The sequence below is a fragment of the Gobio gobio genome (genome assembly GCF_949357685.1).
Source record: "Gobio gobio genome assembly, chromosome: 11".
Classification (NCBI taxonomy): domain Eukaryota; kingdom Metazoa; phylum Chordata; class Actinopteri; order Cypriniformes; family Gobionidae; genus Gobio; species Gobio gobio.
Genome location: NC_137104.1, coordinates 47,985,729 through 48,011,299, shown reverse-complemented (window position 1 = coordinate 48,011,299; position 25,571 = coordinate 47,985,729). Strand labels below are relative to the sequence as shown.

At 40.4% G+C, this 25,571-nt stretch overlaps 1 protein-coding gene across 1 annotated transcript in view; it reads left to right on the top strand.

Annotated features, from left to right (window-relative positions):
* Nucleotides 1–23,486, top strand: part of LOC307133495 (uncharacterized protein) — a 31,106-nt gene extending 7,620 nt beyond the window's left edge. The window contains exons 3-18 of the mRNA XM_079828577.1: nucleotides 3,178–3,267; nucleotides 3,689–3,778; nucleotides 4,320–4,891; nucleotides 5,002–5,097; nucleotides 5,504–5,737; nucleotides 5,829–5,967; nucleotides 6,371–6,406; nucleotides 7,833–7,868; nucleotides 9,814–10,353; nucleotides 15,377–15,463; nucleotides 16,119–16,711; nucleotides 16,828–16,923; nucleotides 17,282–17,515; nucleotides 17,607–17,745; nucleotides 22,427–22,462; nucleotides 22,776–23,486. Of these exons, the coding sequence (XP_079684703.1) occupies nucleotides 3,178–3,267; nucleotides 3,689–3,778; nucleotides 4,320–4,891; nucleotides 5,002–5,097; nucleotides 5,504–5,737; nucleotides 5,829–5,967; nucleotides 6,371–6,406; nucleotides 7,833–7,868; nucleotides 9,814–10,353; nucleotides 15,377–15,463; nucleotides 16,119–16,711; nucleotides 16,828–16,923; nucleotides 17,282–17,515; nucleotides 17,607–17,745; nucleotides 22,427–22,462; nucleotides 22,776–23,320 (3,563 nt within the window). The 3' untranslated portion in view covers nucleotides 23,321–23,486. The remainder of the gene's footprint in view (nucleotides 1–3,177; nucleotides 3,268–3,688; nucleotides 3,779–4,319; nucleotides 4,892–5,001; nucleotides 5,098–5,503; nucleotides 5,738–5,828; nucleotides 5,968–6,370; nucleotides 6,407–7,832; nucleotides 7,869–9,813; nucleotides 10,354–15,376; nucleotides 15,464–16,118; nucleotides 16,712–16,827; nucleotides 16,924–17,281; nucleotides 17,516–17,606; nucleotides 17,746–22,426; nucleotides 22,463–22,775) is intronic.
* Nucleotides 23,487–25,571: the final 2,085 nt, after the last annotated feature.

Genomic DNA, 25,571 nt, shown 5'->3' with positions numbered 1-25,571 from the left:
ACAGTGGCCGTGTTGTCTGTCCGGACAAGTACGTGTTGACCCCTCAGCAACGCTCGGAAGCGGTGCAGGGCGAACCGTACTGCCAGCAACTCGAGGCAATTGACATGCAGAAGGCGCTGGGAGGAGGCATCCGTTGATACAACAACATGCCTGGAAACTCGTTCTAAGGACACGCCGGTCCGTAGAAAACTGAGGTTCGACCACGGAGTGAGTGTCTGTAAGCAGGCCCGGGTTACTTGGACCCGGAGCGTGCCAGACCGCCATGCCCATCTCGGGACTCGATCGCGAAGCCAGTGCTGAAGCGGTCTCATATGTAGCAATCCGAGCGGCGTCACCGCGGCTGCAGATGCCATATGCCCCAGGAGCCTCTGAAAGTGTTTCAGTGGAACCGCACTCTTGCTCTCGATTTGACGGAGGCAAGTTAGCAGATACTGCGTGCGCTCGCTCGTAAGCTGCGCGCACATGGCGACCGAGTCGATCTCCATACCGAGAAAAGAGATCCTCTGCACGGGGCAGAGTTTGCTCTTCTCCCAGTTGACCCGAAGGCCCAGACAGGCTAAGTGGTGGAGAACCAGATCTCTGTGTTCGCAAACCTGCTCTCGAGAGTGACTCATTATGAGCCAGTCGTCGAGGTAGTTCAGGATGCGAACCCCGTGCTGCCGTAGGGGCGCAAGGGCTGCCTCTGCAATCTTCGTAAAGACGCGAGGGGACAGAGATAGCCCGAATGGGAGGACCGCGTACTGGTATGCCCGCCCCTCGAAAGCAAACCGTAGGAACGGTCTGTGTCGAGGTAGGATGGAGACATGAAAGTAGGCGTCCTTCAGGTCGATCGCTGCAAACCAATCGCCGGGACGAACGCATTCGAAAAGGCGTTTCGCTGTCAACATCTTGAACGGAAGCCTGGGTAGGTAACGGTTCAAGATGCGCAGGTCCAGGATTGGTCTTAACCCACCGGTCTTTTTGGGTACAATGAAGTAGGGGCTGTAAAACCCGGACTTCATCTCGGCTGGAGGGACAGGCTCGATCGCACCCTTCGCCAGTAGGGTGGCAACCTCCGCTCGCATGACAGGGGCATTGGCCCCGACCATAGTAAGCGGACTCCCCGGAAGCAGGGAGGAGCCTGCGCGAACTGAATCGCGTAGCCGCGCCTGATTGTCTTCGCGACCCAGCGGGACAGCCCTGGAATCTGAAGCCAGGCTCCCAGGAACTGCACCAGCGGGGTCATTCGGACTACAGACGTACCCGGTGTGGGGCAGCGATGTAGCGTTGCCGACCCGGACTAGGGAGGCTGTTGGGCGTCCCGGTGTGGGGGCACGGTTAACGGCTGCATCCTGACAGAGGAGACCAGGGAAGGACGCGCGTTCCACTGGGGTCTGCTCTGCCAGGAGGCTGGCAACAGAGAGGGATGCGAGTGGCGGGACCCGTGGGTGGCGCACACCGTCATCACCGGTATCTGGGTCCTCAGAGACAGGAACATGAGCTATTCCCAAGCGCTGCTAGCCCGGGGGCCAGCAGCGGAAGGAGAGGCCCTGCTACCATCCCTGGGAAGAACTGGAACCCATCTCTGAGTTGTCCACCTCCAGCCTGGCGTTTAACCAGGCTGTAGAGCGGACTGGGCGTCATCCTGCAACCACCTCCACGGCGCGGCCCAGGTGAAGGCTGCTGCTGGGCCGGGCGGGAGGGGGGAGGGCACCCTCGGCGGTAAGCGAGCTGAGGCGACTGAGCCGGCGGCTGGTGCAGCAGCTGGCCGCTGGGGCAGTACATGTTACAGCCTCAGTCTGCTTTCGGGCGGCCGAGAACCGCTGGGCGCGGTTCCCAGCCGTACCGCCGAAGAGGCCAGCCTGGGATATGGGCGAGTTGAGGAGGCGGGCCCGCTCAACGTCCTCCACATCACCAGGTAAGGCCAGGTGTTCTCCCGGACCACAGCTGTGGACATCGCCCGACCCAGGGAGCGTGTGGCCACCTTCACCGCCCGGGGGGCGGGATCAGTTGCGGCACGCAGCTCATTGAAGAGCCCTGGGTCTGCTCCACCCTTGTGCATGTGCAAAGGGGCGGCGGCCTGCCCGTAGCTCTGCAGGACCACGCCACCGAAGTAGACGAGCCCACAGGCTTTGGGAGGGTGCTTAGGACAGCCACACCACGCCACGTCAAAGCCCTCTGTGGACACCGTAGTGCGCAACAGAGAGTTCAACAGTGTGGGAGAGGGGGCCCCAATGTACCCTTAGGCCGCGGCCCCATCAAGGGCAGAGAAGGCGGAGGAGGCCACCAAACGATCGCGGGAAGCACGGGGACTTCCGGGACCGCGTGATCTCCTCATGCACCTCGGGAGCGAAAGGCATTGGGGGCGGGGCCCAACAGCTGTCGGGTGCCGCCCCCAAAACCCAATCGCGCAACCACGAGCACTCACGACTGGGCGGAGTTCCACACCAGCGGGGAGACTCGCGGCTGCCCGAGATAACATGACTGTCAACTTTAGGTCGGATCAGGCAGCGCTGACACACCCGGAGGCGGAGCACAACCTAATCGTCATCCCCAAAGGACTCCAGCCCACCTTGGGATGTGGCGATCGACATCTCACTGCTATCTGGAGCGTGAACTGAACGAACGAGGCGTCAGAGACGGGCCGCTGTTTCAGTCCAACACTCGCGGGAAGCGGTGTGTGAGAGGGGGCGTGGCCCGAGGAATGATCATCGGGGTTCTTAATACCACGGCACCGCCCTCAGGTCACCCTGGCCACCAGCCAAAGTACCACCTCTCTCGGAGACGGTAGATTGGGGTGTGGCAGAGGGGACTCTCTCTCCTCACGGAGATCACTGAGTCTCGACCGCGACATCGCGATGGTCACGTTCCCGCAGTGGGAACATGACACATCCACAAACACTGCCCGAACGTGCTGAAGCCCAAACACATCGAGCAGTGAATGTATATTGAGAATTGTGGCATCCCTAATATATATATATATATATATATATATATATATATATATATGTATATGTATATATATATGTATATATATAAAATGTATTATTTTTGTTGGTGAATATACCACTATACTTTGTTCTTTGGTTAATCTAAACAGCAGGTCAAAGTTCAGATTGTTCAGTGAGTTTGAGCAAATGTAAACAAATGTTTCCTATCAGTCCATTGATCATACAATACAATTTATTTTCTCAAAAGCGAAGAGGGAAAGAACAATGGCGGAATCTTCACCAACATCAACAAAAGCAGTAAAAAACAAAAAACACAGTATTGAGGATACACCTTCATGTAAGTAAAAAAATAAAATAAACAGAAGAAGAATTAATTATTGCATGGATGATCAGGTTTCTAATGGAAGTGATCTGGTTTAGTAGGTTTGTGTCAAACTGAAATTAGTTGAACAGAACCAGGTTTAATCATGTCAAATACTCAACTACTTTAGTTGTTTACTGCACTGAAATGGTTTCAGAATTAAGTGTCACTTGATTGGTTGTGAAGCAAAGTTTGGGGTTTCTGTCATTTTGCCACATTTCAGAAAGACTAAAGAAACAGGAAGTAAATGACCTGCAGACAGTGAATATACCACTTTGTTCTTTGGTTAATCTAAACAGCAGGTCAAAGTTCAGATTGTTCAGTGGGTTTGAGCAAATGTAAACAAATGTTTCCTATCAGTCCATTGATCATACAATACAATTTATTTTCTCAAAAGCGAAGAGGGAAAGAACAATGGCAGAATCTTCACCAACATCAACAAAAGCAGGAAAAACCAAAAGACAGAGTATTGAGGATACACCTTCATGTAAGTAAAAAAAAAAAAAATGAAGAAGATTTGATTATTGCATTGATGTCTTTCACTCTTCACATATAATATTTAATATGTACAGTTCAGGAAGGTATAGCAGCAGATAATACAAATAATTTAAAATCAATATTGCTCTTTCATATATTTATGTATTTGGTGAGTTGTCTTGTAATGAGCTTCACATTAGGGTTCTGATCAGCTTGTCTGGGTTTATTTTGCAATTATGACCAGCTGACTGTACATGATCTCTTACATATTTGAGTTTCTTCAAAGTCTCTTTATATTCAACCAGTTTCATGAGGTGCATCATGGGATTCTTTATAAACAGTATTAAAGGAGTTCACATGTGTGCTGTAGACTTGTCAAGCATTTCCTTCACTGTCCACTCATCCATTTATTAAAATAATTAATAATAATAATAATTATTAATTAATTATTATTTCAGTCCTTTAAGCAGTACCATTAGATCAAAATGTCACATGTTTGTCCAAACTTCAGACTAGTGCAGGTGATTTATCTTCATCATTTCTCTCTCCAGCGATGTCTTCCTCCAGCGGTCCACTGACTGAGGAGCTTCAGTGCTCTATATGTCTGGACGTGTTCACTGATCCAGTCAGCACTCCATGTGGACACAGCTTCTGCAAGACCTGTCTGAATAAGTGCTGGGACAACAGCCAGACCTGCAACTGTCCATATTGTAAAGAAACATTCGAGCACAGACCTGATCTCAAGATTAATACCACACTCAGAGAAGTTGTTGATCACTATAAAAAGAAAAGTCCTGAGAAAAAACCTGAAGTTCTGAAAAAACCTGAAGTTGTGTGTGACTACTGTGTGGAAATAAAGCAGAAAGCCCTGAAGTCGTGTCTGGTGTGTCAGAGCTCTTACTGTGAAACTCACCTGGAGCCTCATTTGAGAGTGGCAGGTTTAAAGAAACACAAACTGATCAATCCTGGGAGTAATCCGGAGGACTATATCTGTCAGAAACATGAGAGACCTCTGGAGCTGTTCTGTAGAGATGATCAGACGTGTGTGTGTCTTTTCTGCACTGAAGGACATCACAAGAACCACAACACTGTTCCTATAGAAGAGGAGAGTGAAGAAAAGAAGGTAGAAGTTACTAACAAAACTGATTTTCAAGGGCTCATATCATGAGGAATCACATTCATATAAATGAATCAGTTATATAAAAAAATGTTTGTTGTTCTGTGTGTCTATAGACTGAACTGCTGAAGACACAGAAAGACGTGCAGCAGATGATCCAGGACAGAATCAAGAAGATTCAAGATGTCAAACACTCAGCAGAAGTCAGAAAAGTGAGTTTAAAATAATGTAATTATATGAAGTTCTAAACATAGATTTAGGAGGAGCCAGTCCTGCGATCACCAAATGTTTTTAAGTAGCAGCAGTCATTATGGCGTCCCAGCGACAATTGTTCCCTCCATCAATCCACCAGGGTTGCGTTGTTTCTGCACCATACATGAGTAACATTGGTATTACCATATTTCACAGAACCAAGATATGTTGTTGTTATAATGTAAGCTATAGTAACAGGACATATTTGTGTGTCATTGTTGTTCTGGAGATGGTGTGTGTTTGTACATTTTGGGGGGCGGAACAATGAAGGGAGGGTGTGTTTTAGTGGGTTGATTTCAAATAACTGCACCTTTAACTGCAACCTCTAACACCACTAATCATTTGTTGATTGTCCTGGTTGAGCAGAGAAACACAGAGGAGGAGAAAGCAGCCCGTGTTGAGCTCTTCACTGATCTCATCGTCTCCATTGAGAGATGTCAGACTGAACTGCTGGAGATGATGGAGGAGCAGCAGAAAGCAGCAGAGAAACAGGAGGAAGAGCTCATTGAAGAGCTGGAGCAGGAGATCACTGAGCTAAAGATGAGAAACACTGAGCTGGAGCAGCTCTCACACACTGAAGATCACCTCCACCTCCTACAGGTCAGTCAACATCTCTCTGATCAATGATAATGCAGTATATGACACCATAACACTCCCCATGCTGAAGGATTTCTCCTCTCTCCTGCTGTAGATTTACTCATCCCTGTGCAGCTCTAGAAACACCAGGAACTGGCCTGAGATCAGTATGAAGACTGATGAGAGTCTGGAGACTCTGAGGAGAGCTCTGACTCAACTGCAGGACACTCTACAGGAGAAACTCACACTAACCGGTACGTATAATGTCTGGCTTTAAGCTCAAACAGCTTAGTAGTGCTGGGCTTTAATTTAAAGTTGTTGTTTTTTTAAAGTTACATTTTTAAAATGTTGTATTTGCTGCATAATCACAGCAATAATCTGTTTCAAAATTGAATTAATAATGTTACTCAAAAAATAACCTGCAAAAAAACTATTTCATCAAACATTCACAAAATGATGTCTGTTTTATAAAGGAAGAATATGAAGAGCTCAAACTCAAAGCAATAGGAGTTTCTGTTTTAATCTCTAAATATCAGTAGACACATTGATCAGATAAATTATTATGTTGTACTTGATTCTTTAAATATAACCTTAAAGCTCATCTATAATTCCACACATAAACATGTCAAAGATCTGATGATGTTTTATTGTCATTAGACTCTACAGATCTGAAGAGGATGCAGCAGTCTGCAGGTACAGTGTGTGTGTGTGTGTGTGTGTGTGTGTGTGTGTGTGTGTGTGTGTGTGTGTGTGTGTGTGTGTGTGTGTGTGTGTGTGTGTGTGTGTGTGTGTGTGTGTGTGTGTGTGTGTGTGTGTGTGTGTGTGTGTGTGTGTGTGTGTGTGTGTGTGTGTGTGTGTGTGTGCACTAGATTACATTCATACACTCACAGCTTCATCACTGACCTATGATTAAACACTGATTAAATATGAAAGGTCCCATGGCATGGATTGTTTTTATTATTTTATAATGTTTCCTGAGGTGTACTTATAATGTTAGTATGGTTTTTACATAAAAAAAAAATAGATAATAATTTAGAAATAAAGAAGCATTTTCAAGGTTGTCTGTTTTAGTTTAATTTCACAATACAAGCTTTGTGTACAAGCTTTGTGTTCAAGCTTTGCTACAGTGTTTTTTTTTTTTTTTGAAAATGCTGCTATTTCTACTAATACCCGCTTTTAATTTGCCAGTTGTTTATCATATAGCAAGGTTGCCAATTTAAGTGAACATTAACTAGTTAGAGAGTTCTTATCTTGAAATAATGATAATAAACACACAATGTAAAAAACAAAAATTAAATACACACAATGTACAACAAAAAAAGAAAAAGAAGAAAAAAGCAAGCCCATAAAAAACATCTTAATACATGTATGCATGTGAAGACTGATGAGAGTCTGGAGACTCTGAGGAGAGCTCTGACTCAACTGCAGGACACTCTACAGGACTTTAACTGGTACAATATCAAATACAACGTACAGATAAATTTATCATGTTTTAATATCAGTTATGAAGAATGAGTCTGGTCCAAACTGGAATAAGAGAAGTATGTTATCATGTTCTTCTTGAAAAGAGAGCAGGCTATTTTTAGCTCTAATTTAAGAAAACATGCAGTAAATTCATCTTGTTTTAGAAGCTTCATCACTGTAACCACAACCATGAGGCTTTAGTACATCTGTGAACACGTTTAGCTGAGAAACTACTGAGAAACATTAATGATCTACTATCTCTGTGTCAACATTTTGTGAATGCACATTGCACATCAGATCAAATTAGTTTATCAAGATTTGTAAGTTTCTAAGAAAAGCAAATTGATAGACATTATGGGTTTAAGGGGTACATTTTATTCTTCATTTATATCAGGCCTGCAGCTTAAACTTTAAAATCTTAAAAGTAATTATTCATTTTTTTGTTGTTGTTTTAATTTCAAAACTACAGTACGATGAATAATTAAGATGAATAACATTAGCCACAAAAAATAACATTTAATTCTTTAAATAGCAGAGAAACACACATTGTTCAGATAAAACATGATGTTGTAATTCTTTCAATATAATCTTAACGCTTGTCTATAATTCCACACATAAACATGTCAAAGATCTGATGATGTTTTATTGTCATTAGTCTCTACAGATCTGAAGAGAATGCAGCAGTCTGCAGGTACAGTGTGTGTGCGTGTGTGTGTGCGTGTGTGTGTGTGTCTGCACCAGGGCCGGCGTTTGCTATAGGCGAGCTAGGCGGTTGCCTAGGGCGACAAATGTGTTGGGGGCGCAGCCAGGCGCCCTCTAGTGGCGCCCTTAAACTTACTTCCCATTAAGCATAGAATTAAAACAAGCGAAATAAAACATACTGTTTATTAAACATGATCATCCTTGGGCGCCCCCTCAGCCGCACGTTTAATTACTTAACCTGATTATTAGATTGAATTGAAAGTGAATATTGTCTAGCACAGGCGTTATGTCAGGCAAGTGCTCAGCACTGGCGCGTTCTTCAAAAATGAACCGGTCTAAACCCTCGAGTAAGTTACACAGGGACGGAAAAAGAGAAAGGCAGACGATCAAAAGAAAGCCCAGTATAGAGGTAAGTCTTCTCATCTCAGCCATAAAGGTGTCAAACGAAATAAATTTAGTTCGTATTATCGATATTATCAACTAATATTGGACGGCATTGGACGTTTTATTGCTGTCACTAAGCTATCACTAGCTAGCTAGTTATCTACATATTTCTACGCATTTCACTGACAATAAGGAAATCCAGACGAGCCAAATTTTAATGCTGCGTCAATTTTGAAGGTGAATAGAAATGCCAGAAACAACTGTTCATCTTTTATTATTTAAGATAGGGATAGAGCTACAAGAACTTATATATTTTAATTTTGTAGTGGTAAGTACAGTGTATCCATAATAGCACTTTTGTTTGTAGAGGGTATAGTTAATCCAGTTTATGGGTCATAATTTGCTTAAGTGTCTTTACAGGTGCTTAAGAGTGTTTTTGCACAGTTTATGGAGTTCATATTTGGTAAATATCCTTGAACATTCTTTCTAGCATTTGTGTATGACCAATTTATTGCAGTTGATCCTTCAAGTCTTAACTTTCTTGATTAAGTGTTGGAGTGACTATAAAAGCATTTTTGTTTGTTCATCCATAGTTTGAGTCATAATTTGTTAAATATCCTCCAACTTTCTTTGTAGCATTTTTGTATGTGCAATTTATTAGAGTGTATCATTTAAGTCATAATTAGCTTTTTAAGTCTTGGAGTAACAATAGGAGCATTTTTGTTTATATAGTTTTTATAAATACTTAACCCATTTGTGCACATTTTTTTCTGAATGGCATGTTCTGCATTTATTTTCCCCAGGTTTTTGTATTTTTTCTTGAAAATCGTATTTGAATCTGTGGCAACTATAGTTGCCGGTGGGCAAATATGTTGTATGCACCCCTTCAATGTCAAATATGAATAAGAGGAGAACATTTAGCATCTAACTCAAAATAACTGCTTTCAACAGATCAATCTTTATTCATAATCAAATTTATTATGTTTGACTAAGTATACTAAAAACTATAGATCTGTTGTAAGATGTGTTTTGTTTGGATGATTCTAGAGACCTTCATGATTATGTTGATATATATATGTCAACAAAAAATACTTATTAGTAACATGAAAATTACCTTTCTTTGGGAGGGTTTGCCTTCGTTGTGCTCCCTGGAAGTAGGGGTAGGAAGTTGGCAGTCTCATGTGACAGGAAGGAAGTTAATATATATTTTTTTTCTTGCAATCCTTTATTTGGTTGTCTGCTTGTGTGTCATTAAGATATACAACATGGATAATATCTAGAAAAATACTTACAGAAGGAAAATGACAACTATACACTGGCAACTATAGTTGCCGGTGGGCTTAACAATTAGAGGGGGGGGGGGGGCGCAAAACTCAATCTCGCCTAGGGCAACCAAAGAGCTAGAGCCGGCCCTGGTCTGCACTACACTAGATTACATTTATACACTCACAGCTTCATCACTGACCTACAGTATGATTAACAACTGATTACATATTACAAACATCATCACAAAATATCTGTGTTGTGATTCATATTCTCTGTTTTCTCAGTGGATGTGACTCTGGATCCTGATACAGCTCATCCCGATCTCATCCTGTCTGATGATGGAAAACAAGTGACACATGAAGACATTAGACAGAAACTCCCAGACAAACCAGAGAGATTTGATTCATCTGTATGTGTTCTGGGAAAGGAGGGATTCTCCTCGGGGAGATTTTATTTTGAGGTGCAGGTGAAGGGAAAGACTGAATGGGCTTTAGGAGTGGTCAGAGAATCCATTAACAGGAAGGGATTGATCACACTGAGTCCCAGTAAAGGATACTGGGCTGTGGTTCTGAGGAATGAGAATGAATATGACGCCTGTGCTAGTCCTCCTGTCTCTCTGTCTCTGATAGTGAAGCCGCAGCGGGTCGGTGTGTTTGTGGATTATGAGGAGGGTCTGGTCTCCTTCTATGATGAGTCCAGCTCTCATATCTACTCTTTCACTGCTCAGTCTTTCACTGGGAAACTCTATCCATATTTTAGCCCATATCCAAACAATGGAGATAAAAATTCAACTCCACTGATCATCACACCTGTCAAATACAATAAATGAATGTATACACCTGATATGAAATACACAATGAAAATAATGATTCCTGTTAGGGATGCAACAATACAGTTAGTCCACGATTCAATACATACCTCGGTTTTTTTAACCATGGTTTTCGGTTCGGTTCTGATGGCTTGTCACATCATTTTTTGCTATTCTATTCTTAGGCGACAGGAACAGAAAGAGGTTAAGGAGAAAAAAAGACTATTCTTTTATTGCAATAATCTTTCTTTATTATACTTAAAAGACTTGAAAAACCTTAAACTTAAAACTTAAAAAAAAAAAAAACCTTGTACACATTCCTAGTGTATTGTATAATATAAAATAAATATACTGTATCTAAAGACTTACACTGGCAGCTCAGAGCTGTACAGCAGCATTTAAGTATGAAATTGAATGAATAAATGTAAAAATAAAACCATAGACTTCGCTATAAAAGATACATTGATTATAGCTACTGTGTTAGTTTTTCAGCCAAGAGCAGTGAGTGATTTTCTCTTTGTCTTTTGATGTTTTATTAACATTAAAGGACTAGTTCACTCAAAAATGAAAATTCTGTCAGCGATTACTCAAGTTGGTTTAAACCTGAATAAAGTTCTTTCTTCTGTTGAACATAAAAAATATTTTGAAGAATGTTGGAAACCAAACAGTTGCTGGGCTGGTATTCAACTGTCTGTGTTCAACAGAAGAAATGAATACAGGTTTTGAACAACATTAGAGCGAGTAAATAAGGACATAATTTTAAAGGTGAACTGTCCCTTTAAGGACAAGTGGCAGCATGTTCACTAGGCTGCGCTGCTGTCAATTTAAGACCTGCACGCATCTAATATACAGACACACGCCGATTTTACTTTCATTTTAGACATAACCGACTGTGTTTATGTTAACCTTGTGTGTATTTGACAGTATTAGCTCAGTAAGACTACTTAGTCCAGTAATCACGTGTTTGACAGGCTTTTAGTGCGCGCGCTCGGAAAATCGCATGTTAAAACAGTGCATAAGCACGTGAATGAAATGTTTAACCGGCAAGGCTTTAAAACGCATGCAAATAATTAACTTTCGTGATTGTGAATAACTATAGTGTTCCGTGAGTATAACTCTACCACTAACGTGTGATGTGAATGTATGTCGCGTTGTTCAGTATATTGGGATGGAGGCAAATGATAGAATGTGTAGAAAAATAATTAAATGCAAAACCAAAAAAAACCCCGCAATTCACAAGCGCTTATTGAACCGTGAATACCGTACCGAATGGTTCAATATTATATTGAGAATTGTGGCATCCCTAATTCATATACTTTAAAATAAAAAAAATCATGTTTTGCTATTCTTCCGTATTAAAATCTATTATTTCTAGCTATAATTGCACATTTTTATGTAAAAATATAATGCTTGTTTACCAAATATTTTCTTTCAACTTATCATGCAATTTTCCCCTCAAATCTCCACCTGATAAAGTAAAATTGCCTGTATTGTTTTTTTGTTTTTACATCATCATAAACCAAACTATGATAACATTAATAAACTGACTGAATGCATTAATTTTAATTACACAAATTAATGAGTAAATGTTACTTACAAAATGTTCTGTGATATTACTCTGGTACATCAGATGGTAATACTTCAATATATACCACAGAACTGAATGATTACCATATTCATACACAACACTGTGGTAGGCTACTTAAAAACACCATGTTATTGTGATAATGGTAATGAGAAAAAAATGATTACAAAATCAAATGTTAACCCTGGTGAGTATGTTTTACCATAAGACTACACAAACATTTAGAATTGAGTTCAGTTCAATAGACATATTTAAACACACATCAGATTCATTGAAATGCTTCTTTTATTGATACATGACTATTCAATGTCTGATGGAACTGATATGAAGTAGAGACACAAATATGAAACCTTATAAAAAATGTGTTATTTCTTTCAGGATATAGTAGAGATTCTTTTTTAAAAGATGCATATTTGTATCGCTGTTTATGTTGAATGTATTTTGATCAGTAGATGGGGGGATTCTTTTTTATAGAAAGCTGGTCACACATTCTGGACATTTCACATTTTGTGTCATGAGAGAAAACGTTATCTCATTAAAGTAAACCAGTCACAGTAATACATTTATCGACCTCTATAAAATAAATGTTATGAATTGCTGACTGAAGAGGCTGAGAGAGAATCCACTTGCATGCACACTTTTAATTACAAGACTCCACATGAAAATACAAGAACATCTAACCCAGAACACCAACACGCTCCACCACGGAGAACCACATAAACAATTACATCCAACGCCTAAAAAAACATGATTGAAAACTAAGACCTTATAAACAGTCACAGAACAATGAGTAGATAATTAGCTACAGGTGTGTTCAATCATAGCTATAACTATAACAACTAATATGACAACCTGAATCCAAAATCGCCCCCTAAACTCTGCTCAACCAGGACAATCAACTAATGAAACCCTAAATCTGTCCTTCGGATGAGATGTTAAACAAAGGTCCTGACTCTCTGTGGTCATTAAAAATCCCAGGATGTCCTTTGATGAAGAGTAGGGGTGTAACCCCGGCATCTTGGCCAAATTTGCCCATTGGCCCCTGTCCATCGTGGCCTCCTAATCATCCCATATACAATTGGCTTCATCACTCTGCCTCCTCTCCTCCAATAAGCTGGTGTGTGGTGGGCGTTCTGGCGCAATATGGCTGCCGTCGCATCATCCAGGTGGTGCTGCACATTGGTGGTGGATGAGGAGAGTTCCCCCTTCTATGTAAAGCACTTTGAGTGCCTAGAAAAGCGCAATATAAATGTAACAAATTATTAAAATATAAACCCTCAATCACTATTCCCTACGTTAGTTCACTAATATAGATCACTTGAAGGAGTGAATGAAAACAAGTGAGTGCATTGTGGGATTGAATGAGTGCACTCAATAATGTCCACTATGGTTTCGGACACCACTACAAATGGCTGTCCCCTCAAATAGTTCCCTATTTAAGGGTATAGGGGGCGATTTCGGATTCAGCCGAGGAGAGACAGAAACGAAACAGGAAGAGAACATGGAAACAATGAAAACAGAGAGGCACTTCAACATAAAAGTCCAAACAAAACAAAAGACACAGAAATGGGATTGTGACAATAAATGTATGAATAAAAAATACCACTAATGTTTTTAAAAGCAACAAGAAATTGAAGAACCCCAGAAAATCACAAGACCATCACATCTAACCCACAGGGGCCCTTTAAGATCACCTGAGGCCCCTGGACTACAGCATTACTGCAGCTAATGTTCTGTAAGGCACCCCTAATCGTCCCAACGGCGGCTTCTAATAAGCAGGGAAAGGTTTCAGTGCGTTCAGTCTTTTCAGCAGGGCAAAGTCATTTAATTCCAATTTACTTTTATCTGACTCCTTTTTATCATGACCTCAAATTATATTAGACTGCCGATTGGTTATTTGGTCATTTGTATAATAGATTTACTACACATTTGAATATTCTGTTTAATCCTCTGTTGAAATTATATCATCCGAATCCCAATAACACTTTGAGTTTCACAGAATATTTTTGGTGCGCCAAAAAACTAAATTAAAGCTTTTGAGTGTTATGAATCAGCGTATCGAATCAGTGGCTCGGACTCGGAGCGCCAAAGTCACGTGATTTCAGCAGTTTGGCGGTTTGACACGTGCTCCAAACCGCTGATTCGATACGCTCGGAAGCTTCATGAAGCAGTGTTTTGAAATCGGCCATCACTATATACAAGTCGTTATTTAGTTTTTTTTGCGCACCAAAAATATTCCTGCCGCTTTGTAATATTAATATTGAACCACTGTACTGATTTAAATATGTTTTTATGTTTTCATTGCTGGCTATGCAGGCCACACTGAGTCATCGGATTTTCAACACAAATATCTTAATTTGTGTTCCAAAGATGAACGGAGGTCTTACGGGTGTGGAATGGCATGAGGGTGAGTAATAAATGACATTATTTTCATTTTTGGGTGAACTAACCCTTTAATGCAAGACTTTATCTAATCAGAGGCCATGACCATTATCATAGAACCAAGCGACCAACTTAACTTCCTCTAATGGTAACTTTACATAATCATGCCGTCGTTTCCCACGGATACGTAATTAGAATAATATTACAATAATCGGGAGTAGAGGCTCACCCTATTTAGATTGGTCTAACAACTTTTTGTGGCTCTAAATGGAATGACACACCAATCACTGTGATCAGACTTTACACACACATCCAGAGGAAAACATGGACTGATGGAGACAGTTATTACACTTCGTATCCAAGATATTAACACCTCCAATCTGGAATCTGACGAACTGAATCGTAGCTGAGATGCGTTTTCACAAAGTGAAGCAATTTAGCCTATACTAGGGAAAAGATGGATAACACTGATAACAGCAGTCCTTGTGAGAGAATGTCGGCCTCTCCTGGAGACTTCTGAAAAATACTGCTTCCTAAATTTAAAATGTAAATGTGAGGAGCTGTGACATCACTGCAGTTCAGAGAGAGATTCAGAGAAAGTGAAACTCAACAACGGCACGGACGCTTGAAACGATCAACCTCTTCAAACAACAGAATCAAAGAGTCTTGTGGACACATCTGATCCTCACAGGTAATGATAGAAATATAAGAGAGATTGAGCTGAACAGGTTTCTAATGGAAGTGATCTGGTTTAGTAGGGGTTTTTTGGGATAAATTGAACAGAACCAGGTTTAAGCATGTTATATAGTCTACTCATCTACAGTTGTTTACTGCACTGAAATCAATTATTACTACATGAAATTTAACCAATAACAATAATCTATATTGATTAAATGATCATGATCCAATTTGGTTTTAAGTTTGAAAATATAAGTATGAATTAAGTAACACTAAATCTGACTCATGAGATAAGATTTAATCTAAACCTCATTATTGCATTATTACAAGCTGCAAATGGACTTGGATGGTATCAGTCCATTTGTCATAATTTATACATTTTATTTATTAAAAGGCTTGAAGTGGGAAAGAACAGAATCTTCACCAACATCAACAAAGGCAAGAAAAAACATGAGACGGAGTATTTCAGATACACATCCATGTAAGTGTTACATATCTGTGTTTCTGTCGTGTTGTTTACTCTGGTCACATGTTCCTTTGTCTATGTTTCCCGCCACTTTCTCTGTTTCCTTGGTTACCCTCGTTAGTCTAGTTTATGTAAGTTGTATTGCTACATGTCTGTTTCCCGTTCAGTAAACCATCCTTTGAGTGTTCTACTTCCTTGTCTTATCTCCTTGCCTGAGCGATTGTAACAGTAAGTCAATAACCTTGAAAAAAACGAACTAGTGCTTTCACTCTTCTCATATAATATTTAATATGTCCAGTAGCAGACCAATGTTTGAAAACTCCTACTTATTCAAATTTTAATTACTGTAATACATACTACTGTTTGTGTTGTTGTTTTCTATGTTGTAATGAATTATTTTAAAGAAAATAATTCAAATAAATTAATAAAACAATTTTAGCATAAAGCAAAATTTCTTAATAATGTATTTATTGATTTGATAAGTGATCATATAAGTACTGATCAGCTTGTCTGGGTTCATTTTGCATTAATGACCTGGTGACTATACATGATCTCTTACATAATAATAATAATAATAATAGTCATTTATTTTTATTTATTAATATTTTAATAATTTATTGATCTTTTAAAACTTTAAGTGTGTTTCAAATGTGTTTGATTTTTTTTCCAGTGATGTATTCCTCCAGTGGTCCACTGACTGAGGAGCTTCAGTGCTCTATATGTCTGGACGTGTTCACTGATCCAGTCAGCACTCCATGTGGACACAACTTCTGCAAGACCTGTCTGAATAAGTGCTGGGACAACAGCCAGACCTGCAACTGTCCATATTGTAAAGAAACATTCAAGCACAGACCTGATCTCAAGATTAATACCACACTCAGAGAAGTTGTAGATCACTATAAAAAGAAAAGTCCTGAGAAAAAAACAACTGAATTTCTGAAGAAAAATGAAGTTCTGAAAAAATCTGAAGTTCTGTGTGACGTCTGTGATGAAAGAAAGCAGAAAGCCCTGAAGTCGTGTCTGGTGTGTCAGAGCTCTTACTGTGAAACTCACCTGGAGCCTCATTTGAGAGTGGCAGGTTTAAAGAAACACAAACTGATCAATCCTGGGAGTAATCTGGAGGACTATATCTGTCAGAAACATGAGAGACCTCTGGAGCTGTTCTGTAGAGATGATCAGACGTGTGTGTGTCTGATGTGTGGTGTAACAGACCACAAGAACCACAACACTGTTTCTCTTCAAGAGGAGAGTGAAGAGAAGAAGGTAGAAGTTGCTGACAAAACTGATTTTAAAAGGCTCATATCATGAGAAATCATTATGCTCTTTAATATAAATTAATCAATTATGAAAACATATTGTGTGTTGTTCTCTGTCTATAGACTCAACTGCTGAAGACACAGAAAGACGTGCAGCAGATGATCCAGGACAGAATCAAGAAGATTCAAGACGTCAAACACTCAGCAGAAGACAGAAAAGTGAGTTTAAAATAATGTAATTAAATTAATTTAACTATTTTTACTGTTTGTAATGTTTGAAACTCTTTTCGGTGGTCAGAGCAAATACAGACAAGGTAACTGACAATAATTTGTCTAAATTGTCAGTTGCACATACTCACAATCGTGCTGTTGGTCGGAATGTCAACACAGCTGTGATAACCTGATTACCGAGTAACAGCACATCTCTCCTCAACAAGACACCTGATTTGAAGAATCAGTGCAAACATTGCAGGATTATGAAAACCCTCTGAAAAACACTGAAGTATGAGCAATAGTAAAATTAATTCTTGTCTTATCAAACACCACTAATCATTAGTTGATTGTCCTGGTTGAGCAGAGAAACACAGAGAAGGAGAAAGCAGCCCGTGTTGAGCTCTTCACTGATCTCATCCGCTCCATTGAGAGATGTCAGACTGAACTGCTGGAGATGATGGAGGAGCAGCAGAAAGCAGCAGAGAAACAGGAGAAAGAGCTCATTGAAGAGCTGGAGCAGGAGATCACTGAGCTAAAGATGAGAAACACTGAGCTGGAGCAGCTCTCACACACTGAAGATCACCTCCACCTCCTACAGGTCAGTCAACATCTCTCTGATCAATGATAATGCAGTATATGACACCATAACACTCCCCATGCTGAAGGATTTCTCCTCTCTCCTGCTGTAGATTTACTCATCCCGGGGCATCTCTAGAAACACCAGGAACTGGCCTGAGATCAGTATGAAGACTGATGAGAGTCTGGAGACTCTGAGGAGAGCTCTGACTCAACTGCAGAACACTCTACAGGAGAAACTCACACTAACTGGTACAACAATATCAAATGCACCATACAGATACATGTAGAGTCAAACCAAAAATTATTCAGACACCAGATATGGTAACGAATTCACTGAAAAAACCATGACACTCACCAACAATGGTACAGGGACAATACACGACAAACTGACAAGGAAAACATGATGACTATATATACAGCGACTAAGGGAACATATGACCATGACAACCAACGAACAACCAGAACTTAACCACATGACAAGAAAATGAACCGATGAGAACTATGGATACATGACTAGACCAACCAATGAGAACATGACACATATAGACAAAGGCATGATCACATGAGGGCAAGGGAAGCACATGACATGACCAGGAACTTGAAACATGACTATGAAATTACAAAATACAAGACATGAACACATAAACGTGAAACAAATGCCAAAAACAAATGTGACCCCCCTCAAAGAGTGGCTCCCGACACTAATGGAACACCCACTCAAAACTCAAAATTGACAAAAAAAAGTCCAGGAGGGTGGAGGAGTGGAGGTGGACCAGGGGGAGGAATGGAGGACCAGGCCCGTGAAAGGGAACTGTACCTGGGTCATGGGGCAATAGCGGTCATTGACCGTGGAGCAGTGGTAGACCTGTGCCATAGTGCAGTGGTGGACCTGTGCAGTGGAGCACTGGAGGACCTGGGGCGTGGTGCAGTGGAGGGCCAAGCTCCGCGTCCACTGGAGCTTGGTACCTTTAGTCCCCCCCAAAAAAATCTCCAGGGGAAACTTGAACGCCGGCCGTGGCGTGACAAGCCTCTGCCGTGGCGGCCGTGGCAGGACAAGGCTCTGGCGTGGCAGCCATCTTGGGTGAGGGCTCAGGTGTGGCAGCCATCTTGTCAGAAGGCACAGGCATAGCGACCATCTTGTCTGAAGACACAGGCGTAGCGGCCATCTTGTCTGAAAACACAGGCTTAGCGGCCATCTTGTCTGAAGACACAGGCGTAGCGGCCATCTTGTCTGAAGACACAGGCTTAGCGGCCATCTTGTCTGAAAACACAGGCTTAGCGGCCATCTTGTCTGAAGACACAGGCTTAGCGGCCATCTTGTCTGAAGACACAGGCTTAGCATGTGTCTTTGGTCGTGGTGTGAATAAATCCCGACATGACAGTCGGTACATGAAAACATTACAGCCTGGTGGGTAATGTGGGATTGCAGGGCCCCTCATCCACAGTTCCCACAGTAAACGAAGAACCACTTAAAAGCAGGGCATGATATATGTACCCCCCCCCCCCCCCCAAGTAATTTAGAGCAAATCGGCTCATTTAAACTATAACAAAAAATTTCCTTTAAAGATCCCAATGCATGAAATTTTCATTTTATGAGGTTTTTCAACATTAATATGAGTTCCCCTAGCCTGAATATTGTCCCCAAGTGCCCCAAGTCAGTGTTTTTGTATGTCCTCATCGCGTCTATCTGTTCTAAAATGTGCATATAGTCGTGAGTTTCTGCTCAACATCGGCAGACTCACATCTCTTTAGAGATAAACCTAACGCACGCCGAAGCTCGGGCTACACTGGCCGGTCGGCCTTCAACATCACCGACCCCCAGTACTGCATCTGGCCCACAGCGGAGGCACCAAACGCGGCGTGAGATTAAGCAGAAGGAGGGTAAGCGTGAGGGTATCCGGGCTAGCCAGCTTTCCCCACAATAAACTGGATTACATTCGATTACTGCTGTTGTGTCTTTGTTTGCGCTGTGTACTCAATGCGCGTCACTGACACTTTTCATATGATAGGAAAATATCTAAAAATAATGCTATAATCAACACTTACTCGTAACTCGTTCATCTCGACAGCTGTAATGGTACATTGCATGTGTTACAAAGTTGGTAGAATTATAATGAAGACGGGCTCGGCGTGACTGAGACTCGTGTTTATTCAGAACTCTCAGATACAAACACAATAAGCTCGCGCTGACAGATAGCGCTCTCATAACTCAGTAATTAATATAAATAACTTTGTTAGCAATCGCTCCGTCTCTGGTACATTAGTGATGTCCGGTCTCGAATGAATCATTCTTTTGAACCTGTTCTTTTTAGTGAACCGAATCAGTTCACCAAATCGGACTGCATCGTTCTAAACGGTTCGCGTCTCCAGTCAGCGCTGATCCATCATTTACGAGTTACTAACTTTCTGACATGAGTGACAGCCCCTCCGACTAGAAAAAAACTAATAACCTGAAGTATATGCTAGTAACTACAACAGTTCACTGAACTGAGACTGACAGAACTGATGAGAAGTGAACTCTCTCTTGCAGGCTCGTGCCTCGTAGACCTTGTTAAACCACGCCCCCTCCGCTACAAGATCTGATACTCATTCAAATGCAAAGATGTCAGCCAATCACAACAGTGGGTGTTTTTACTGAAGTCTCACAGCAGACACTCTTGAAACAGGGCATTCAGCCAGAGGGCAAACATCAGTATAGAAAAAATGCCTTTTATTTCTAAATTATGACATTTTATGATGTAAAAATCATACTAACAATATAAGTACACCTCAGGAAACACTATAAAATATTAGAAAAATGCCATGCCATGGGACCTGTAAAGCAACATCATTAAAATCCAAATGGTTGAAAATTTCAAGAAAGTCAACAATATAGTCCTCCACAGTACTGTTTCCTTGTCGTAGGCGAAGCAAAGAAACTACTGAGTTTATGATTGTTGGTTATGTTTTCTATAACGGATCCACTGAGCTGAGTTGTAGTTGAACCCAAGTGCAGTATTTATTGAAACCAAAACGTGAACAGAAATACAATAAACATAGGCTTGGCTTGAACAAAAAAACCATGACATTCACCAACAATGGTACAGGGACAATACACAACAAATTGACAAGGAAAACATGAGGACTATATACACCGTTCAGGCATAACATTATGACCACTGACAGGTGAAGTGACACTGATTGTTTCTTCATCATGGCACCTGTTAGTGGGTGGGATATATTAGGCAGCAAGTGAACATTTTGTCCTCAAAGTTGATGTGTTAGAAGCAGGAAAAATGGGCAAGCGTAAGGATTTGAGCGAGTTTGACAAGAGCCAAATTGTGATGGCTAGACGACTGGGTCAGAGCATCTCCAAAACTGCAGCTCACGTTTTCTTTTACATCACGTGGATGGCTGCGTGCGTGTGCGTCGCTTACGTAGGGAACTCATGGCACCAGGATGCACTATGGGAAGAAGGCAAGCCTGCGGAGGCAGTGTGATGCTTTGGGCAATGTCCTGCTGGGAAACCTTGGGTCCTTCCATTCATGTGGATGTTACTTTGACACGTATCACCTACCTAAGCATTGTTGCAGACCATGTACACCCTTTCATGGAAACGGTATTCCCTGGTGGCTGTGGCTCTTTCAGCAGATAATGCGCCTGCCACAAAGCAAAAATGGTTCAGGAATGGTTTGAGGAGCACAACAACGAGTTTGAGGTGTTGACTTGGCCTCCAAATTCCCCAGATCTCAATCCAATCGAGCATCTGTGGGATGTATCGAACAAACTAGTTCGATCCATGGAGGCCCCACCCCGAAACTTACAGGACTTAAAGGATCTGCTGCTAACATATTGGTGCCAGATACCACAGCGCATCTTCAGGGGTTTAGTGGAGTCCATGCCTTGACGGGTCAGGGCTGTTTTGGCAGCAAAAGGAGGACTAACACAATATTAGGTAATAATGTTATGCCTGATCGGTGTATACAGAGACTTGGGGAACACATGACCATGACAACCAATGAACAACCAGAACACAACCACATGACAAGACAATGAACCAATGAGAACTATGGACACATGACTAGACCAACCAATGAGAACATGACACATGGACAAAGGGAAGCACAAGACATGACCAGGAATTTGAAAATGAAATTACAAAATAAAAGACATGAAAACATAAACGTGAAACAAATGCCAAAACCAAACGTGACAGATATACATTTTACTAGTGTGTGCAGGACACTATAGTTAATTTATGTAAATGGGGATAGCAAAATAAAGTAAACAGTGACATATTATACCCAAAAATTCTTCATACAGTGACTACCAGTAAAATTCATTTTCAAAGACACTTTGACCTGACCATGTTTTACTTTTTTCTTTAATTGCTAATGTGACCTTTTACACCACATACTGAACAAAATTAAGCATTGGTTGACCTAAATCGGTATTATCTAATTGTGTACTTAAATTTAACAGCTGACAGCTGATTGGTTCATTGTAATCCATTACATAACTTTCTATCAAAGTTATATGACATTATCAAGATGAATTTGTTCTGACACAGTTTAACTCTGAGTTCTTGTCATATGTATTACCATTTTCTAAAAACTATAGTGATCATGGATTATGAATGCATTTTTTTCCTTTTTTAGAGAAGAATTTCAGACCTGTATTAAATAGCTTCGGAGTCCTGGACTTTGATTTTTTTCACACTTTTATTTTTAAGTTTAATTTTCGTTCTTTTTTTGTTCTTTTAAAAAAAAAAAAAGAGGAACATTAAGATCTTCGACTCAAAGTAATATGTGTTTCTGCTTATGCTAAATATCAGCATATAAACACACTAATGTAAACATGATGTTGTAATTCTTTAAATACAATCTAAAAGATTGTCTGTAATTCCACACATAAACTTGTCAAAGATCTGATGATGTTTTATTGTCATTAGTCTCTACAGGTCTGAAAAGGATGCAGCAGTATGCAGGTACAGTGTGTGTGTGTGTGTGTGTGTGTGTGTGTGTGTGTGTGTGTGTGTGTGTGTGTGTGTGTGTGTGTGTGTGTGTGTGTGTGTGTGTGTGTGTGTGTGTGTGTGTGTGTGTGTGTGTGTGTGTGTGTGTGTGTGTGTGTGTGTGTGTGTGTGTGTGTGTGTGTGTGTGTGTCTGCTTTACACTAGATTCCATTCATACACTCACAGCTTCATCACTAACCTACAGTATGATTAAACACTGATTACGTATTACAAACATCATCACAAAAGCTCTGTATTAAGCTGTGATTCATATTCTCTGTTTTCTCAGTGGATGTGACTCTGGATCCTGATACAGCTCATCCTCAACTCATCCTGTCTGGTGATGGAAAACAAGTGAGATGTGGAGACATTAGACAGAAACTCCCAGACAAACCACAGAGATTTGATACATGTATACTTGTCCTGGGAAAGAAGGGATACTTTTCAGGGAGATTTTATTTTGAGGTGCAGGTGAAGGGAAAGACTGACTGGACTTTAGGAGTGGCCAGAGAATCCGTTGACAGGAAGGGTTTGATCACACTGAGACCCAGCAATGGATTCTGGACTGTGCGGATGAGGAATGGGAATGAATATGACGCCTGTACTGATCCACTTGTCTCTCTGTGTCTGATAGTGAAGCCGCAGCGGGTCGGTGTGTTTGTGGATTATGAGGAGGGTCTGGTCTCCTTTTATGATGAGTCCAGATCTCATATCTACTCTTTCACTGCTCAGTCTTTCACTGGGAAACTCTATCCATTTTTTAGTCCATATCCAAACAATAAAGGTAAAAACTCAACTCCTCTGGTCATCACACCTGTCAGATACAATAAATGAATTGGCCTAATATGAAATGCAAACAAATAATGAATCAAATGAAATACACAATAAAAATGGTAAAACATGGTTTGTTATCTCTGTAATCTCATGGTTTGTAATCTCTATAATTGCAAATTATTATGTAAAAATATGTTTGTTTAACAAATAAATTTGTTCAACCTTTAATAAGTATTCATGCCCTTTTTTTCCGTTTCCACCGGACACAGTAAAATGGCCTGTAATTTATTTTACATCAAAATAAACCATGATAACATTGATAAATTGTATCGAGGCTGTTTCTACAATTTCAATTACAAAATGTTCCATGATGTTACTGTAATACATCAGATATTTATCACAGCACTGCATGAATCACATGTTCAACACTATGGGACTTCAAGGTACCAAAAAACACCATGATATTATGATAATAATAATAATGCTACTATGATAATAATAATAAAAACAAGGTACCAAGTCAAATGTTAACTCTTAGTAAAACTAGGTATGTTTATCCATAAGAATAGATTAGAAATGAGTTAAAAATAGACAAATTTCAACACACGTCAGATTCATTTAAATTTTTTATTGAAACAGTTTAGTACATCTTCAAATAAAATACTGTAAAATAGGACTGTTAAATATCTGATGGAGCTGATATGAAGTAAAGAGTATGAAACCTTAGGAAAAATATTTTCCTGTTTATGTTTAATGCATTTTTGATCTGTATGAAAATTGGGCACAGACAGATTTTTATAATGTCATAATTTTTCTTTAAAGATGCTCGATTGGATTGAGATCTGGGGAATTTGGAGCACTGTTGTTGCTTTCGGCAGTGGACAGGGGTCAGCATGGGCACCCTGTCTGGTCTGCGGCTATGCAGCCCCAAACGCAACAAACTGTGATGCACTGTGTATTCTGACACCTTTCTATCAGAACCAACATTAACTACCTACACTGAGTGCCTTACAGTGGGTTTAACTACACAAAAGCCTTGTGATAAATATTTAGACTTGTTGCACCATTTAACTACACCCAGCACAGACAATTTGTTTTGCTTTGAAAAGGCATAAAGTTGTGAAGAACAATGGCAGATTCAAATCTATCTTATATTTTAATCACTTGATAGCCATCTAACCCTATAGATTCAAGCTCTGCACATTCTGGATATTCTCTAGTGTCTCTATGTGCTCTAATGCGTTAAGAGCTCGTTCAAGGGGAGCTAAACCATTTATTGCTTTGTAAGTAATTAGCAAGATTTTAAAATGTATGTGATGTTTAATAGGGAGCCAATGAAGTGTTGACAGAACCGGGCTAATATGGTCATAGTTCCTGGTTCTAAGAACTCGAGCTGCTGTCTTTTGGACCAGCTGGAGTATATTTATTAAGCGTGCAGGGCAACCACAGCATTACAACAATCTAGCCTTCATGAACGCATGAACTAAATATTCTGCATTTTGCATTGAGAGCATATGTTGTAATTTAGATATATTTTAAGATGGCAAAACGTGTTTTTACAGATGCTAGAAACGTGGCTTTCAAATGAATGATTGGTATCAAAGAGCACACCCAGGTTCCTAACTGACGATAAAGACAGAGCAGCAATCAAGTGTTAGGCAGTATTCTAGGTTACTACGTGCAGAGGTTTTGGGTCCAATGATTTGACAAAAAGTCCTGAGAAGTTCTGTGTGACTTCTGTGAGGAAAGAAGTCTGAAAGTGGCTGTGTTTCTCTGTATTTTTTTTTTTCAGTATGTTTATCTGCTCTTTCCTCTCTTGTGAATTTGTTCGAAAGTATCTTCCTATTTACTAATGTTTGTCTAATGCTTTTCAGAGCTATAAGAGAACTGTTTGATTAGAGAAAACACTAGAATGAAACCGTTCAAACCTATCAGATATCTCTGATTGTATTAGATGGACAGAAGGTAGTTTTCAATGTCCAGAGTATAGGCAGCCCATGTCATTTTCTTACTGTTTTTATAGATGATTTATGGAAAATGACTATGGATCGAATGTTTTGATATTATCAGGATCTAAAATTAACCTCAAATAAGACTTTCATGAGTATAACTGATAGTTGGCCTGTAGCTTTTTTTCAATTATTATTATTATTTTTTTTTTTAGGAATATGCAGTAGATGATATCACTGGATATACATCACTTTTGCTTTGTAAAACTTGTGTAGCTAATGTAAAAAGCTGGTTATCTCATTATATTTTTTTTACTTTTTTTTTTTTTACCATATTGTTTTGAATAAAACCGAAAAAAGAA